This window comes from Stigmatopora nigra, chromosome 1 (genome assembly GCF_051989575.1).
Source record: "Stigmatopora nigra isolate UIUO_SnigA chromosome 1, RoL_Snig_1.1, whole genome shotgun sequence".
NCBI classification, from domain to species: domain Eukaryota; kingdom Metazoa; phylum Chordata; class Actinopteri; order Syngnathiformes; family Syngnathidae; genus Stigmatopora; species Stigmatopora nigra.
Window position 1 is genome coordinate 24999944 of NC_135508.1, and position 20804 is coordinate 25020747.

The 20804-nt window shown below is 38.5% G+C and overlaps 1 protein-coding gene across 1 annotated transcript in view; it reads right to left on the reverse strand.

The window, feature by feature from the left end:
- Window positions 1-20360, reverse strand: part of LOC144200438 (acid-sensing ion channel 1-like) — a 33484-nt gene extending 13124 nt beyond the window's left edge. The window contains exons 1-2 of the mRNA XM_077722602.1: window positions 19582-20360; window positions 11523-11718 (exon numbers count right to left, since the gene is read on the reverse strand). Coding sequence (XP_077578728.1) covers window positions 11523-11718; window positions 19582-19943 — 558 coding nt within the window. The 5' untranslated portion in view covers window positions 19944-20360. The remainder of the gene's footprint in view (window positions 1-11522; window positions 11719-19581) is intronic.
- Between the last annotated feature and the right edge of the window lie 444 nt (window positions 20361-20804).

The window sequence follows — 20804 nt, forward strand, 5'->3', positions numbered from 1 at the left end:
GACTTTTCAAGAAGGAAAGATGTACATCATTAAGAAAGGTTCTGCACCTCCAAAGCAAGTAAACCTGTCGCAACCGGGAACGAACATTTTCAGCACTAAATCGAATAAAAACATATGCCAGAAATACGACAGGACAGGCTCGACTTTCAGCATTAGCTTCGATGGCGATAGAAAAGAAGGAGGAAAGAAAGGAGGATGGATATTACAGTGTACAGTTACAAATGATTTTTTGGTGAGTAAAATATGGCTATATTCCTAAATATTTTTTCTATTGTATGATGTTATTAATCATGATTTTTTATGTGTCGCAGCTGTTGCTGCAGTTGCCATAAAACGTTTTTGAGGGTTGGATTGATTAGTTGAAGGCGCTACGACAAAATGCATGGAACACCGCTGTAAGCCGGTGTATGTTTAAAATTGTGTATGTTTGAGTGGGTGTATGTTTTGCCATGCCTGGCTGCGCCTTTAAATGCGGTGCGTCCTGTGTGTCAAATACCGAAATAGCACTCGTTACTGACATTGCGCCTTTAAATGCGGTGCACCATATAGTCGTAAAAATACGGTATTACTATTTCTGAGAATGTGAGTACACGTGTGTGCATGCGTGTCCGTGAGGTCTGAATAAAATGGAGACAAGAACGTAAGTCCGATTTGAATGCGGTTTTCACCAAAAGTTGGCAAATTTACGCCTATAGTCATGTACTATGGCGAATTTGGACGCCAGTTTTTCAGAAAATTGATATTTGTACCAGTGTGTAAGGGTAAGATCAAATCTGATTTAATGATTTATTTATTTAGCAGTGAGTTGTGCTTCTTATATCATGTTCTGTGACTACAAGTGTTATGTAACACCGAGACAGCTTTTCAGGAGAAAGTCATAAGAATTTGTCCAGTGGTTCTTAACATTGCTGCAGCTACCGAACCCCACCAGTTTCATATTGTACATATTTGTTGGACCACTTTCTTTTTTTTTGCCTGACATAGCAGGGATTAATATATGAAGAAAGCCATTACACGACGTTCTACGATGACATTCACACGTTGGATCACAATTGATTGGCTAAGCAAAGTTACATTATCATCTGCAGCCAGTGATGGCCAAGCGGGCCACGTTATCATGTAGAGATATTGAGTCGATGTGAATTGACCTCCGGGACAAAGTCCCCAAAGAACCCCTAGGCCAATTCACCGAACCCCTAGCGTTCGATGGAATCTAGGTTAAGAACCACTGAATTAGTCACACTCGGTTTATGCAGTAGAAAGGTAAAAACATGGGCATATGGTAGCATGCCAAAGAAGTTAAAATATACACCCTGCACTTTCGCAGAATAGTAACACAGATAATGCGTGCCAAACTTTACTCACGCTTTACTTTTAACTTTTTCTCGATTTGATGCGTGCAACACTCTTACATAGTGTACTTGAGCAATAGAGTACTTTTGAGGGCACTTTTGGAATGCTTCTATGATTCATCACCTGAGTAAAAGCATTTAAAGAGTTTAGCTCTGTGTGGGTTGAGGGAGGAATGATTTTGTATAGTGGAACTGCTTGGGGAAATTTGAAAGTCCTTGAACTATAGAAATACCTTTTTTTTAAATGGCTTTGTTCCACAAGAAGTGATTCACTATAAGCATACAGAATTGCATCTCTACTTTGATCCTGGTTTGGAGATCAGTCCATTATAGGGCACTCATTTAACTGGATGCAACTGACGGCGCTAATTGTCCAATCCACTTTCCTTCTAGCCCTGCCAGCAAAACAAAATGGATTGGACGTGTAGAGCTTCTTTTTTTTACCATAAAGAGATGCGTTTTCATAGCTCATCCCCCTAGTCTACACAGTATGAAAATGGATGTCTGTTGTTGTTCCTGCCAAAAAAATGATTAAATACCATATACCCCATCTGTAAGTAGGCTGTCCTATCACCTCATCAACAGTACTAATGGAGAAGCTGATGGGGGAGGAGGATGGCATGTGAGGGGGGAGAGGTGCCTCTGATCTGGTGTTCTTTCCTCCAACCGCTCTCCTCAGCTTTTCTGTCCACCCTCACCAGGTGAAAATCATCCAGGTAGATGAGTGAGTGGAGTATTATTACATTTAGCCACGTCTCTGTGAAGCACATAATACAACACTCCCGATACCTGGTGAGAGCCGTTAGCTCTGTCATCTTATTGGGTAAAGATCTCACTTCCACGTAATAACAGTTGGAATGCTTGGTCTGAAGTGTAGCTTTTTCTCCCGGCACTTTCGTCCAGCACTGCGCCCCATTCTCTTTCTCTTTAACTCCACAGGGATTTCCAGCAGTATCCAGGTGTTGCTTTTTCTGTTGCGTAGCACTAACAGCTGATCACGTGTGTAGGACAGCGAAGGAATGGCTGAATGGATTAAAAAAAAACATCTAGAACTAGCAGAAAGAAATTAAAATAATAAAACAAAAAAACGCAATAATGGAGTCGAATCCTAATAGTCGCAAAACTTTTTTAAAAGTATAAAGCAGGGGTGGCCAACCCGCGGCTCCCGAGCCGCATGCGGCTCTTTGCCCGGTTTCATGCGGCTCTTACGTCCATATCAAAGTTTGTATTTGTGTTTTATTTTTATTTGCGTGTGCGCTTTGCTTGAGTTCAATATGGTATTTTCGTCCAATGCGCATGTGCTTGGGATGAAAATACCTCAAAGTTTCCCAGTAGGAGCAAGGTCATTTGAGTAAACGTTTTTATCAGAGTGGGAGAGCTCCCGTGAACCAGAAGCGACAATGAACGGCGTCGTGCACACAAAAAGTATCCCAAAGATCCAGCGTCGGCTGAAAAAGCCACACCCACTGCGAGGCAGACCAAGGCGAGAGTGCTCAGCCGGGAGCAGCCAATAGGAGAGCGAGGTGTACACCCACGTGGTGGGCGCGCTAGTTAAAAGCCATTCATAATAAATGACAGCTCACAAGGAGCGAATGTTGCGCAAAAATAGGCTCTGATTTTATGACAGAAGTCCCACTATGTAACATGCATAGTAAAAGAAAAACGCTATTGTAAATTATTATATTTTTGTTTGTGGACTTGGTTGAACTGAGAGTTTGTCTGTGTGAGACAGTGCACACAATGTTCATTGTTGATAATGACTGGCCTGTGCTGTTAGTATTGTAGGAGTCAATTTATGTCATTACTATGCTGGTGTGTGACATTTACAATAAATTTGGCTGAGCAAAGGTATGTGTGTGATGTGGCTCTTTGCAGCAACACAGTAAAAAATGTGGCTCTTTGCGGTAACACAGTAAAAAATGTGGCTCTTGGTCTCTGACTGGTTGGCCACCCCTGGTATAGAGTAACGTATAAAGTATGTGTACTAAGACATTAAAATGTAATTTAAAAAAAATATAGAAAAGCTGTGAAAACACGGAAAACGGGTCAGAATAGAGACAGCTACTGCCACCAGCTGGTGCTTGGGCGGCAGCATCTTGAAAAATGTTGCAGTCTTTGTATCCTTTAATCTTCACCCCTTTTAAATTTGTTGTGTCTGACATCCTCTTGTCAGACAGTTTTCATTTGAAAGATTGAACAAGTCTGACGTTATTAGTCTTTGAAAACGAAATTGGCTGTTGAAATAATGTAATTAGCCACAATTAATTTCATTCAATCGTCTTCCATACCGCCCATGTATGAAAGTGTTGCAGGGGTTGCTGGAGCCTAACCCAGCTGCCTTCGAGCGAAAGGCAGACTACACCCTAGACTGGTCGCCAATCAGACGTAGGGCACACAGAGAGACAGACATCCACTCACTTTCACAACCACACTTCCACCGAGTGGAATTCGAACCTAGACTGGCTGCACAAAAGTTAGCAGGAACAACCACTACTGTAATGGGTGGCCCACAATTAATTTATGAGTTGAGAAGGGGGCAATTCATTTCTCACACAGGAATAGTTGTTAGTCAATTAATAAATACAAATCCCAATTTCAAGATTTCTATCATATGGTTATTTTTTATATTCTGTCTGATATTTGCATTTGTTAGATAGTCTTAAACATTAAGAGGGAAATTATTATAATTACATTTTCAAAGGGGGCAAATACTTTTAATGGCACTGTGTTTGTCTTCTTTTTTTCATCCACACACATCTTTTATGCACATTTTCAGTGGATCTCATCTATGGGTGTTTTTATGCTAATGGTCTACGCAGTGAATGCCACTCCAACTTTACTCGTTCCATTTTCACAATGTATAATTACAACACTGCAAGTATCATAGAGGTGTCATGGGTGAAAACACAAGGCAACAATAACTTTTAAAATCCACTCAGGTATGAACAAAACCACTCCCTCGCTGCCAGGCAACAACAGCGTTATAGTGAAGACAAAACTCATTTTCAAGTTCAATGTTTAATTATTATTCAATGGCCTATGATATAGATCATCATCGTATAAAGTCATACCTCCACTTATGAAATTAATTGGTTCCAGAACTTTTTTCAGAACTTAAAAATGCCGTAAGTAGAGTAGTACATTGATGCCTCGACATACGAGTGGGACGACATACAAGCAATTTGATTATTATTTCTACAACTGTTTTTCTCTGATGGAGTGATTGGAACAGATACTTCTTTGTCACAAAACATTAATGGAGTTTGGTTCTTTTATGACTTTGTTATGGGTGAACAGAAAAAAAGTGATCAAATCTGCTGTGTCAAAAAATATAACATGTCCTTTGGCCATTTTCACTTCAATTAGGGGCTTTTGGTAGCCATCCACGAGCTTCTGGTTGAATCTTTGATCACTCCTCTTGACAGAATTGATTCGGTTCAGTTAAATTTGATGGCCTTTTGACATCGACTTGTTTCTTCAGCATTGTCCACAAGTTCTTCATGGGGTTTAAGTCAGGACTTTGGGAAGCCCATTCGAAAACCTTAATTCGATCCTGATTTAGCCATTCCATTACCACTTTTGATGTGTGTTTGGGGTCATTGTCCTGTTGGAACACCCAACTGCACCCAAGACTCAATCTTTGGGCTGATGACTTTTGGTTATCTTGAAGAATTTGAAGGTAATCCTCCTTCTTCATTTTCCCATTAACTCTCTGTAAAGCACCAGTTCCATTGGCAGTAAAAACAGCTCCACAGCATAATACTACCACCACCGTACTTGACGGTAGGCATGGTGTACTTGGGGTTAAAGGCCTCACCTTTTCTCCTCCAAACATATTGCTGGGCATTGTGGCCAAACAGCTCGATCTTTGTTTCGTCTGACTACAGAACTTTCCTCCAAAAGGTCTTATCTTTGTCCCTGTGATCAGCACCAAACTTCAGTCGAGCCTTAAGGTGCCGCGTTTGGAGCAAGGGCTTCCTTCTTGCACAGCAGCCTCTCAGTTCATGGAGATGCAAAACATGCTTGACTGTGGACACTTTTCCAGTAGCTTCCAATTCTTGGAATATCTGCTTTTTTGTGATTCGGGTTTGGTTCAACCTCCCGACCAATTTTCTCTCAGCAGCAGGTGATTGCTAGCGTTTTCTTGAAAATTGTTGGGAAAATTGTTATCACGATAAAATAAAATAAAATAAATCAGTCGATAGGGTACACCATCCTCTACAGCTCTCACAACTACGGCGAGCAGACCCCAACTTTAGTATTTTCCCGTAGAAAAAGTACTGCGCAGTGATTGCTTGGATATGTAGTTCTTTTGTCAATACACCCAAAGGATTGTGGCCTATATACATCGATTTCAACACAGATTGAAGAAGCATGGAAAGCAGCGTTGGAAAAGTTACGCTAGCTACTAGCTAGCTACTATTTGCGAATGGATTGTGGCCTATATACATCGACATCAACACAGCTTTACGAAGGGTGGCAGGCAGTGCCGGGATAGTCGCGCTAGCTAATATTTGCGAATGGATTGTGGCCTGCACACATCGACATCAACACAGCTTTACAAAGAGTGGCAGGCAGCGCCGGGCTAGTTACGCTAGCTACTATTTGCGAATAGATTCTGGCCGCCTGGACGAACGTATTAAAATCAGCGTTTGCATTTATGTTTTGTATTGCCATGCCTGGCTGCGTCTATAAAAATGGTGCGTCCTTTGTGTGTGTAAAATACAGAAATAGAACTGGTTATTGACACTGCGGCTAAAAATACGATGCACCCTATAGTCGTGAAAATACGGTAGTTGTATTAAGTTCATTTTGTCTTCTTGTGGCCATGTCTGGTCTACATTATTCATGATATTCGAGGGATTACTGCACTCACCAGACTAAGCATGGGATGAAAAAATGTCAGGTAACAAAATGTCCCAAAAACATCATTGTCTGTTATGAGCTAAAGGGAATACTGTTGAACAATTCGACAGGCTTTTTATATGAAGGTGTCAATTTGTTGTTCATTTCATAATATGACACGATCATATTGGTTCACAGTCATGATGGAAACAACGACCAAGGCTTCTGTTGCTTATTTTATCTGATAATTTTCTGCTGAGACAGGATTCCAAATAACAGTACGCCAAATTCAGGCTGGAGGCTAACAGAGACTGTCTCCAGACAGCAGATTGCATGATAATTTCACAGAAAATGATGAGCCAAGCCTGATTTAAAAATGAAAGGACACAGAAGAAATACCCAGCAGTGTTCACTAATATTCTCTGGGGCAGCTGTTGTGGCTCCCACTGCCTCGTGCAGTTTAGCAACGTATGCCCCTAGCAAATTATTAAAATTGTTGACATTGGCCATATCTTGCTCATAGATGTTAATAAGATTGTTTCGTTTAAGTAGGAATTTTAGTTTATAATTTTAATAATGAACATGCAGAGAGCCTCCTTGTCCAAAACTTCCTTTGCGTTTCCCCCAAACTAAATCCTAATTATGAATTTTAATTTTCGCTCTAAATACCATGACTCTAGGTAAGCTCCGTTCTTTCTTTCTTTTTCCGTATTTGGTCTCCAGATTGCTTTGGAAAAATTAGACCTTCGCTCTGTTCGCACTGTATCTTTGCTTTGTGTTGTACGATAAGTATTGAGGTAGTCACTTGGGGAAATATCTCTTTATATGTTTGTTAAATAAAAATATGGCGGCACAGCGACTTAAGTGGTTAGCACATCGGCCTCACAGCTCTGGGGTCCTGGGTTCAAATCCAGGTCTGTCCACCTGTGTGGAGTTTGCATGTTCTTCCTGGGCCTGCGTGGCTTTTCTCTAGGTAATCCAGTTTCCTCTCACATTCCAAAAACATGTATGGTAGACTGATTGGACACTCTGAATTGCCCCTAGGTATACGTGTAAGAGTTAGTGGTTGTCTGTGTCCTCTTGCCCTCTGATTGGCTGGCCAATGGTAAGCCATTCTAATCACAATGATGTTCTTCCTCTCACGCTTAAAATTCTGTTACAAAGCTTTTTTTCCTTCTATTATAATCATTTGCTTGTATTGTATGTCATTAAGAGCTTCCACGTTCAGGCTTGGGAAAATATTGAAATAGAAACTATCATGATAACATTTCAGACTGACATGGTGACCTTAAGAACACTCAGCTCATCAGGTTGGTCACTGAAAACACACACCTTTCAGTTACCCATTTCATCTGTAGCTGTTTTGCGCTAATTTGACCAGCTGGAATGGAGCATCATTCCTCAGCCATGCAGTAGTAGTGTCACTGAAACCCAAGTTTGGACCTCCAGAGTCACCTGCATTTAATTTAGCAATAAATAAACTATGGGCAGAGCAATACAGACCACTTGAGCTATTTTTGACTCCACTCGGTCCAAAATGGCTTTATAAAAGCCTAGGCAAATAGAGCGTGCTTGAGCAGCATTACTGATCCGTCTAGAAGCCAGCTGGAGTTGAGCTGTGGCTGTCCGACTTTTCCCTTTGGGTTTTATTGATGCCATTAGAGTTTTGAGGCATTTGAACTTGGGGGGTTATGCCAGCACTCAATTGCTGATTCCATGTTATGACTATTCGGCACCTTCGTCTAGGTCTTCAGGAAGACTCCAAATATTATTTTTTTGGAGGGGGGGTTATTTTTTATGATTGGTTGGCTGGACAGACACTCTCCTAATCAGCGGATAGCTTGGCCTTTGTGAAGTGGAACCAAGCGACTGAGAGGCAAAGGCCAATTGTTGGACCGGCGCAGGTGGATTTTTCCACCTAGTCCCTATGTCCAGTCCAAGCGTGGAAGTATTTCTAATTCAAACTGGGAAAAGTACAGTTATCAAGCGACCCTGTAAGACTTTTGGTTTAATCAACAAGCATGAACAAGTAATGTCAGTCTTTACTGAGTTCAAATTTTAAAACACACTTTGTATATTGGTGGCGCGAGTGGCTAGCGTGTCGGCCTGACAGCTCTGGGGTCCTAGGTTCAAACTTCCACCTGTGTGGAGTTTGCATGTTCTGCCCGTGCCTGCGTGGGTGTCCCCTGCTTCGGGCTGGGATAGGCTCCTGCAACCCCCACAACCCTAATGAGGTTAAAGCGGTTCAAAAAATGACATGAGGTGAGATGGTACATTCTAATTTAAGCTCCTGCTGTATTTAATAGTCCCAGTGCTGACTGACGTCTTTACTGCGTGAGATTACTTCCTTTTATGAGCCCTGAGTATTCATCTGCTGATTAGGTAATATGTTAGCTTCCTCTGCTGGTGGTCAGCACAAATAATCAAAGTTCAGCATTCAGCCAAATATGACTTTAATATACTCACATTTGTTTATCATCAGAGTAATCTGGGGAAATGTAGATTCTGAGATCCTGAGCTAGTCATGTGAATAGATTTTTCTTGCTATGTTGTGAGCAAGTTTCTTAACAAACTCACTTTTAAAATGGAATGGTTGTTGAACAATTGTTTTATTGGCTTCTAATAACAAAAAGTATATTAACTGGATATAATTTTCCCCTAAGTCTAAGTACGTCTTTCATCAACCCTGTGCCTACGTGACCGCTTTTTGACTGTTTTGTCAAAAGAGTTGAATTATCTCTATCTCTCTATCCCTATATATATATATATATATATATATATATATATATATATATATATATATATATATATATATATATATATATATATATATATATATATATATATATATATATATATATATATATATATATATATATATATATATATATATATATATATATATATATATATATATATATATATATATATATATATATATATATATATATATATATATATATATATATATATATATATATATATATATATATATATATATATATATATATATATATACATATATATATATATATATATACATATATATATATATATATACATATATATATATATACATATATATATACATATATACATATATACATATATACATATATACATATATACATATATACATATATACATATATACATATATACATATATACATATATACATATATACATATATACATATATACATATATACATATATACATATATACATATATACATATATACATATATACATATATACATATATACATATATACATATATACATATATACATATATACATATATACATATATACATATATACATATATACATATATACATATATACATATATACATATATACATATATACATATATACATATATACATATATACATATATACATATATACATATATACATATATACATATATACATATATACATATATACATATATACATATATACATATATACATATACACATATACACATATACACATATACACATATACACATATACACATATACACATATACACATATACACATATACACATATACACATATACACATATACACATATACACATATACACATATACACATATACACATATACACATATACACATATACACATATACACATATACACATATACACATATACACATATACACATATACACATATACACATATACACATATACACATATACACATATACACATATACACATATACACATATACACATATACACATATACACATATACACATATACACATATACACATATACACATATACACATATACACATATACACATATACACATATACACATATACACATATACACATATACACATATACACATATACACATATACACATATACACATATACACATATACACATATACACATATACACATATACACATATACACATATACACATATACACATATATACATATATACATATATACATATATACATATATACATATATACATATATACATATATACATATATACATATATACATATATACATATATACATATATACATATATACATATATACATATATACATATATACATATATACATATATACATATATACATATATACATATATACATATATACATATATACATATATACATATATACATATATACATATATACATATATACATATATACATATATACATATATACATATATACATATATACATATATACATATATACATATATACATATATACATATATACATATATACACATATACACATATACACATATACACATATACACATATACACATATACACATATACACATATACACATATACACATATACACATATACACATATACACATATACACATATACACATATACACATATACATATATACACATACACATACACATACACATACACATACACATACACATACACATACACATACACATACACATACACATACACATACACATACACATACACATACACATACACATACACATACACATACACATACACATACACATACACATACACATACACATACACATACACATACACATACACATACACATACACATACACATACACATACACATACACATACACATACACATACACATACACATACACATACACATACACATACACATACACATACACATACACATACACATACACATACACATACACATACACATACACATACACATACACATACACATACACATACACATACACATACACATACACATACACATACACATACACATACACATACACATACACATACACATACACATACACATACACATACACATACACATACACATACACATACACATACACATACACATACACATATACATATATATATATATATATATATATATATATATATATATATATATATATATATATATATATATATATATATATATATATATATATATATATATATATATATATATATATATGTATATATATATATATATATATGCCACAACAACAAAACCTTTATTCATAAAGGTTCTTAATGTGATTTGTGGACATAAATAAGTGAATTAGAGTTTTGTGACAAGTGGCATTGCTAAGGCACCGTGAGTATTATAAATAATTGATTAATAGATAAAGGAAGGTTTGCTCAGCTACATCGAAAGGTCTTTCTCATATGTTATTCATGTGTATTTCACCTTCAAGATTCCCTCCTGTTATTAATGTATACACTCCAGAAATGCACTAGTGCTTATAATGCCATTACCAGAATAGGTGACCATTCTCTTTGGTGTAATCATCGTCAAACTTACCACTTTGAAATCCTCCGCTCTGCACTCCGTGCCATGGAAGTGACAAGACAAAAGCATGTCATGGATGTCATGGCCAGTGCGGTCATAGAATTCCAGCATGTTGAAAGGTCGTGGCTTGAAGTTGTGAAAGTCAGCTTTGACCTTCAGGCTCTCCAAAACGCTCTCCTCCACAAGATGGATGTCTCGAATCTCGTACCTTCATAAAGAATTGTTGGTTAAGGGGAGATGCTGAATGTTATACCATCCCTTAACAGTCATTAAAACGTTCAATGCCACTTTTCAGCCATTTGGATTTAAAGAAGTTCATCATTAGTAGACATCCAATCCATTTGAAGTCGGAAGTTGAGCTGTGAATAAATGAGGCAACCCACTTCAAATAGATTAAACTTCTAGCGCTGCCAATGTCAGCCTTAATTAAAAGATGGAAAGTAAAGTAAAGTGGTACCTCGAGATACGATCTTAGTTCGTTCCGGGACTGAGCTCATATGTTGATACTCTCGTAACTTGAACGAACGTTTCCCATTGAAATGAACTAAAAACAAATTAATTCGTTCCAACTCACTGAAAAAACACCAAAAACAGGATGTTGGATTGGAAAAAATGTTTTATTTCTTGTCATTTGCCATCTATTAACAAAGTAACACATAATTAGTGGTTTAATTGTAATAAATGTGTGTAATAGTGTATTAAAATTGGACAGATTACACAGAGGGGAGAGAGAGAAGGATAGAGAGAGGGGGGTGCTTTTTACGGCAACACACTCTTAACAGAACAAACAAATTTAAATTAACTTGGATTAATATATATACACGGACACACACACACACACACACAAAAACTCCCGCTTTAAGTCTGAGTGGAGTCAACCCGGAGAACAAAGGTAAAACAAATTAATACAAAATTAGAATTCAGTTTTGTGTAAAGTTACATTAAATGTATGTTTGAGTGTGTCTGAATTCTAATTTTGTATTAATTTGTTTTACCTTTGTTCTCCGGGTTGACTCCACTCAGACTTTCAGCGGGAGTTTTTAAAAGGAACGCATCAAGGGTTGTTTGTTTTTGCCTTCCCTTCAAAATATTTAAAAAATGACGAGCACAAATATCCTCACAATACGATAACGCACGGCCACTTGCCAGCTTGTCAGGGTGCCTCTTTTCTACAAAATCAGAAAACTCTTGCAACTTCGCATGTCTGATATCCTTTGTAGCCAGAATAGGTTTATACCCAGGTAGTGCCTTCTCCTCTGCCATGATGAATGTCCGCCTGGGCATCATTTTTCCAAAAAGACCAGTTTTGTCGCAGTTGAACACTTGTTGGGGGGATGTAACTTTCCTGAGTGATAATCGAGGCAAATGTGTTGATAAATTCCACCGTGCCTTTCGAATTGGAACTTGCTGCTTACCCATGTCTGTATTCCAGATCTTTTTAAAAAAATTTCGAACCAGCCATGACTCGCTTTAAAGGGTTCTGAAGGTGTTGAAGGCTCCCCCTTTTCGGATCCTTTCTCTGTTATTAAATCCATGTAAATTCCACTGGCTTTTTCACATATAGTTGACTCGGTTACGCTATCTCTTGCTAACTTTTTATCTTTTATCCACAATAAAAGAAGGCTCTCCATCTCGTCATGAATGTCACTGGTTAGTCCTTTGGAAGACCTCTTATCCTTAATTGTGTCCTTCTACTTCAGGATGGTGCATATGGTTGAGGTATTCCTCTCGTATTGCCGAGCAAGCTCTGTGACACGTACTCCACTCCTATTTTTCAATTATTTCGCGCGTAACATTGATTGTCAATGTTCGTCTTTTCTTTGCACAACTCTTCATTCCACCCGTTTGCTTTGGATCCATTGTCGTCCACTTTGTATTATGCATTGACTAACGGGGAAAAAAAACACGGGAAAATGCAGCGTTTCGCCCAGTGCTCGTAGATACCTGTTATACACGAAAGAGATGCAGCAAAAAAGACAGTGCGGTACAATAATATACAGTATCTCGTGCCTCGAAATTTTTCTCGTATCTAGAGATAATTATTTGCTTGTAATTGTACTCCTATCTCGAAATGCTCGTATGTCGAGGTACCACTTTGTGCATATTATGGTTATAACATTTGAACTTTTTTTTCCAAAATCAGAGTTATGCATCATGCCTGGATTACGTTTTTGGTATAAGTGAAAAAATATATTTTAAACAAAAAAGTCTGATAGTCGGGAGCCTTTTTGATGGAGAGAGCCATAAACAATTCATATTTTTAAATATTATTCCTTGAGAGCCTTACTTAGGATTTAAAAGTGAAAATACATGAGCATGTTTCCATTTTTTGTGATTTCACCCCTTTTAAAATAGAAAATCCTCTATATTATTTTGACGACATTTTTACGTTGTTTCTAATCAATGAGTATCAATGAGCATATATGCATGCAGTAGAGTTTAATGAAAGGAAACATGTTTTAAAAGACGCTAGAAGCGGTGCCAATGCCACATTGCTGAAGTGGCGCTCCTATTGATGGGTAATATCCCTTAAATGCATTGACTGCAGACCTATACAGTGAGGATCCAGTGTGTCGTAGTGAAAATACAGCCTTTTTTGGCTCGCCAAATATTATATCAATTTCCTTTTCTTTTGTAAATATCAATGGTCATAATCGCAACGGGTGGCTGAGTGACACATCGGCCTCACAGTTCTGGGGTCAAGGGTTTGATCCCAGGTCAGTTCTCACTATGTGGAGTTTTCATGTTCCCCTGGGCGTGCGTGGGTTTTCTCTGGGTACTCCAGTCTTCTCCCACATCCCAAAAATATGCATGGAAGGCTGAACACTCTATATTTCCGCTAGCCATGAGTGTGAGCCTGAATGATTTTCTGTCTTCTGCAATTGGCTGGTCGCTGATTCAAGGTGTCCCCCGCCTGGTGCCCATGGTTAGTTAGGATAGACTACAACGTATGACCCTTGTGAGGATAAGGGCTTCATTGGTAAGATGCAGAGCGGTTGACGTCATCTCAAGCTCCAAGCTACATCGTTTTCTGATGTGTTTCACCTTCAAACATGCAATTCTACAAACTGATGACAGCTGGTGTTTTGACACAGTTGTCCGGCTAATGACAATTTTGTTTAATTCTTAGCTTACAGCAATTGCACACATTCAATAGGTCATCAGTGTTTTAGGCTGAGAGGGAACGGCTGAGAACGGCTGAGAGAGAACGGCTAATATTAACGTGGAACACAGAGTGAAAATATCATCCGCTATTCTGGGAGGACTCGAGAGTGTGCTCTTTTGTTCAATCATGCAGAAAACTAATGTGAGGTCAAGGGGCCACTGAGGTTAGGGCACTAACGGCCTGGCATCTCTGTTGAACTTTCTAGACGTTTTGCCTGAGGTGACTCAAATTCTTCTTCAAGCCTTTGAGACTACCAGTGGAGATTATCTTTCAGATGTGGTTTTTGAATGTATGCTTTTTCTTCAATGTGAAACATTCAATTTTTGGGGGTTTGGTTTCCTGAAAAGGGCTGTTTTTGAGAATGTCATGTTTCTGTTCTGTGGTGTGCTCAGCTGTTTAAGATATTTAAATGGAATTCAAAAAAATTACTCATTCTGTTTCATTAACTGCAGGACAAATATACAGTACAGATTTTATGACAATGTGACAGGGTAAAGTGAGTTATAAATGATTGCATGTGTGAGGTAAAACTAGTTTTGGGATGGATGTTTATCAGTCTTCGATTATTGATGCCTCCAGCCAAATAGCAAGGGTGTTGGGTTTATTCTGTATTACTATTATACATATATGTGTAGTAATTCATTTCTTTGTTAAATCATTAAATCAGTCTTTCTATTGTTCGGCTCGAGGTCATAAACAGCAAGGATTGTTTATGCTACATCTCACCCAGTATCGGGCTCTGAGGGTTGTTGATCGGGAGGCAGCAAGGACTCGGGATATCTGCCACTTCCATAACACTCGTATAGTGTGCATACCTGTGACGCACTTCGGGCTTCTTTATGTAATTGTTATATGATTGTTAGGTCAAATGAAGGCGTGATTGTTTTTATCCAAATGCCTTAAAGCCGTACGAGAAATACTGCTCGAGAGGATACTTTTGAAGATGTATCTTCCTTTAAGGTTCTTATCCGTGATCCAATCTATTTAATAAAATGTCAATAATTGAATAAAATGTCTGCCTGCAGTTATTGATAATTACAAAGAAGGGTAATTATTAATGAACCTATCAAAGGGTTTGGATCGGTATTCGATTTTTTATGTCTGGGCTCATGTAGCTGAAACGCGGAGAGATCTTCAGGCATTTAAGTAAAAGTTGGCTTGAAGATAACAAAAACTGACCTGTCTGATTATTTCCGCCTGTGTTTTAAAGGCAAATAAATTGGTAATTCAGGGGTACAACAAATACCATATTGGTTAATTAATTTAATTAATCCAAATTAATTGGAATTTTTGAATAAAACGCTAATTTCCCAATGGGTCTTATAGACCACTGTGGCTAATACATATGGATTTGGAGCTAATGAAATGCATGCTATGTGAGAATAAAAGAAGAGAGGATAAACATTTGATCTAGAATATTTAGCGGAGAACTTTCAGATGATGTGAGGTGGTACCCATTTCATAATAATCATTAGTATTTGAAACATGGCCACCCGATGATGTGGAGGTTTATTCGCCGGACTTTGGTGCAGGCAGTGTGTGTAAGATCGATTCCTACCTTGGCTGTAAAGTGATATCATGTAACTATTATCTGCATTTTATTGTATACACAATTAGAGATCAGTAATAAAACTAATAGTTATGATTACTGTTGTGTTTTTGTTTGTGGCACGAAATGGGACCCAGGAATGCAGGGAGTTGTCACACGAAGTGCTGGTGCACAAAATTCAAGGCTTTAATAAGAACTAATTGAAAAAGCCATGCAAACTTAGGACTTTCAACAATCAACAAAGAAAAAAATCTAACAGGGATAGCACATACGCACAGTGAGAGGGAAACGAAATGACCAAATCAAAGCAATAATCCCACAACCAGACATACCAGAACACAAGGTATAAATCCACACAAGAGGGCTGATTACGAATCACACACCTGGACACATAAAGAAAGGGGAGTTCAGAGGTAGACAAGAAGTGAAAACACTATCACCCGGACAGCACACAAGTGTAAGCACGTACACATCCACCCGAATACCCAACAAAACACTACAGATTACAAACATTTGACAAATTAATTATTCATTAATTTTCCATTCCATTTATCGTCATAAAAGGTTGTGGAGGTGCTGAAGCCAATCACAGCCAACAATGGTAAGTAGGTGCGGGAGACCCTGAATTAGTTGCCAGCGATTCAAGGGGCACAAGGAGAGATGGATAACCTTTCACAGATGCACACCAAAAAAAAACACAAAGTAACTCAAGCACGACATTACTCAAACATAATCCCGGCCATAAAAAAATACAATTCTGCGACAAGGGTTGGCGAAGAAACAAACCACAAAACCCCAACCAAATATTACAGCTGTATTGTCATAAACATTTTTTTTTAAATTTAAGTTTTGTGTCTGAATGCGTTTATTTTTCCTGAAACCAAATTTGAAACGTATGAAATAGATGACAACGATTGAAAATCTCATCGCATTTTCTGAAACTGCTTTAACCTCACTAGGGCCGTGCGGGGTGCTGGAGCCTATCCCAGCTGACTTCAGTGAACCTCTTTATCCTCACTAGGGCAGTGGGGGGTGCTGAAGCCTATCACATCTGACTTCAGGCCAGAGGCAGGGGACACCATGAATTGGTGGCCAGCCAGTTGCAGGGCATAAGGAGACAAACAACCATTCATGCTCACACTCATACCTAAGGGCAATTTAGTGTTTCCCTAGCTTTTTTGAGTTGCAGCACACGTTTTGTATTGAAAAAAATCTCAAGGCACACCACTAGCTTAAAATCTTCTAATTTAAAACTATGTTGCCTATATTAACATTACGAAGTCATTCTCATCAAGGCTTTATTTGCCGGATTTAAGTAACCCCCCCCCCCCTCCTAAAATTATTCCAAAATATTAATATTTTCACACAGATCCAACATCATCAAAGTTGATGTCCACAGCCCCCGAACAGCTTTCATTTCAACTGATGTTAAAATACTTGATGAAACGTTTTTTTAGCCTCATTTTAGATAGTGGCCTATTCTCCGGTGGCGCAAGCAGTTAATGTGTCGGTCTCACAGCTCTGGAGTCCTTGGTTCAAATCCAGGTTACATCCACTTGTGTGGAGTTTGCATGTTTTTCCCGGTCCTATTGTGGGTTTTCTCCAGGTACTCTGGTTTCCTCCCACATTCTAAAAACATGCATGGTAGACTGATTGGACACTCTAAATTGGCCCTAGGTATGGGTGTGAGTGTGCATGGTTGTCTGTCTCCCTGTGCCCTGCAATCAACTGGCCACCGATTCAAGGTGTCCCCCTCCCGCCCAGAGACAGATGGAAGAGGCTTCAGCACCCTCTGTGACCCTAATGAGGCTAAAGCAGTTCAGAAGATGAGATGAGACCTTTTCTTCCAATATTACGCAAAAAGTAATGTGCTCATAGAGACTTTACGTCGGCAAAAGTTGATGCCCTTGAAACCAAACAACTGTTATGTCCACGAGGCGAGGTATGAGGAATTAAGAGCCAATCGCAGGGAAGGAGGCGAGGACGAGGGAAATAGTGCTCATATCCAAAACTTAAATAATTTAGGCGGGATATTACAAAATAACAAAGACTTAGGAAACAAAAAATGAAACCAAACCAGAATTGGGAAAACACAGGGAATCGAGGAACGAGGTAACGTGGATACATGGCAAGGGAATTTAAGCAGACGATCCGACAATTACATTATAATCAGTGGGGTTTAAAGAGACACAACAGGAACTCATTTTGAATCACACACAGCTGCGCGAGTCCAATGGCAGTGCAGGAGGGACAAACAAGAGTCGGGAAAAGGCAAACGGAAAAACAATATCAGGCTACTCCTAAAAACAACTTCTGCTCACGTACTGTAAAAAACAGGAATATTACTTAAATCTCGTAATAAGAAGATTCCCCACCCCAAGATCACTTCAACCACCTAATATTACGAAAAGAGCCATCTTGTGCTCACACAACGTTGACAAAGGTTGAAGCCTGAAAGACCAAAGAGCTTCCGGTTTACTTTACATAAAAATAAACAACAAAATGACTTTAATCTCGTAATATTACGTTAGGAATTTTGTTATGGTAAAATATATGATTTCAGATTTCAATTTTAGCCTCATAACAGTTCGATTTTAATCTCTTAATATTGAGATTTCTCTCTTAGATTATCACGATGTATGACTTCTTGTAATTTCCCGTGGCCAATCAGCATACCATGCATGTCTTTGGAATGTGGGAGGAAACCGGAGTACCCGGAGACAACCCTCGCAGGCCCGGGGAGAACATTTAAACTCCACATTTGAACCCAGGAAGTTAAGTCGACGCGCTAAACCAGGGGTGGGCAATTTTTTCGGCCCGGGGGTCACATTGACTTTAAAAATTTGACAGATGGGCCGGGTCAGCACAAGATACGATACACATTAAAAAAAAACTTCATCCGTTAACAGTATATACGAAAAATAAACAGAAAAAAGGACTAAAATATTAACATACATAAAGTAAAAAAGAATGTATTAAGAACTATTAAAATGTTTAAAATTTAAAAAAAAGATAGAGGGGTTGTAAAACATTGCGAAAAACAAATAAGGGTGGACAGAGCTACTGCCAGTGGCTTCCGCGTGACAGGGCCATCTTGGGAATTAAAAAACAAAAAAAAACATTATTTGGACAACGTCGGCGGGCCGGATTAAAACGTTTCGCGGGCCGGATGGGGCCCGCAGGCCGTATCTTGACTACACCTGCGCAAAACACTCGCCCCGGGCCGCCCCAATTATATATTGGATTTTTTTAATGCTGTTTGGAAAGCAAATCAATCAAGGGCAGACTTGAGATTTGCAAGCGCGCAAATGCAACGTGTTCATGTCCACATGGCAAAGTAAATGCTGTCAGCCTACCTGTGGTTCAGCAGCGCGAGCAGTTCCCCGGCGTGATACAAGTCGTTGCGTGTCACTCGACTGAAGCGGAAGGCGTTCAGGTTACAAAAAGTGACCGCGGGGAACGACATGGTCGGACTGGCGACCTCGTCCAGTTTGGTGACGAGAGGATACTCCAGATAGAAAAGGACCCGGTTCACGCATACGAAGAGCAACGCGGAAAAGGAAGCGGAGAAGATGACCAGCCAAAGGCATCGTCTGAGGCAGAAGCGCTCGTAAGTGAAAATGTGCGCGATGCCGTGCAAGGTGGACCGGTGGGCGAAAACTTCAATCGGCAGAGGAAGATCCGAATCTCCGCGCTCTCTATCCGCCTTGACGTCCATTGTGATGCAGCGAGGCAGCGAAGCAGTTCAGTCGATCACTTCGTCATTCACTTGTGGCGTCCACCTGCACAGGTGCAGACGCAGAGTAAAGCGTCCGCGGGGTCGACTCCACATGGCCATGGTCACTGTTTCAGAAACGGGGGGAATCCAGAAACGCACGTGAGATGGTCATTTCCCACAAGATCTCAAGTTACGTAAACGCAGCACGAAATTGCGATGCGCATTTTTAGGGTGAATTGTGTGTTAGATCCTCCGAGAAGACGCAAATCATTCAAGACATTTCAGCTCATGTAAGATGAGCTTGCACCCAACACGGAGGTGCAGAACAGCGTGACGTGAGGATACTACAGAGTGATGACGGTTGCTGGTTGCGCTCGCTGCTGAGTGGTGAGATTGTGCGTGCATGTGCACGCAGCAGTAAAGGGAAAGCAGGAAGTGGTTGATTTAACTCGTTATCAGACCACCTCTGCATATCTCTCACCCCCGCGTACACTCCACTCCGGAGGCAAGCCAAAAATAAAGATAAAGGTAACATAGTAAGCATAATCGACCGGAGGCGGTCGATCAGGTTTTTTAAATTTTATTTTTGTGACTATTCTCATCGTATGTTTTTTGTGGGAAAATCGCGTAGAATTACGTAGACAAATATTTTTGTAACTATTTTTTTGTAAATCTAGAATTTGTAAATCTAGAAGGGTGCACTTGTGGAGAAGCACTACCAATTTCGTCATACGCAGCTGGGAATGATGGCAATTAGACTTTTGTCAAGTCATGTCTGATTTTTTTTTAAAGGGTAGGCAGAAAGTGGTTGATTTAACTCTTTGGCTGCCATTGATGGCGAAAATTGGCACCCAGTGATCG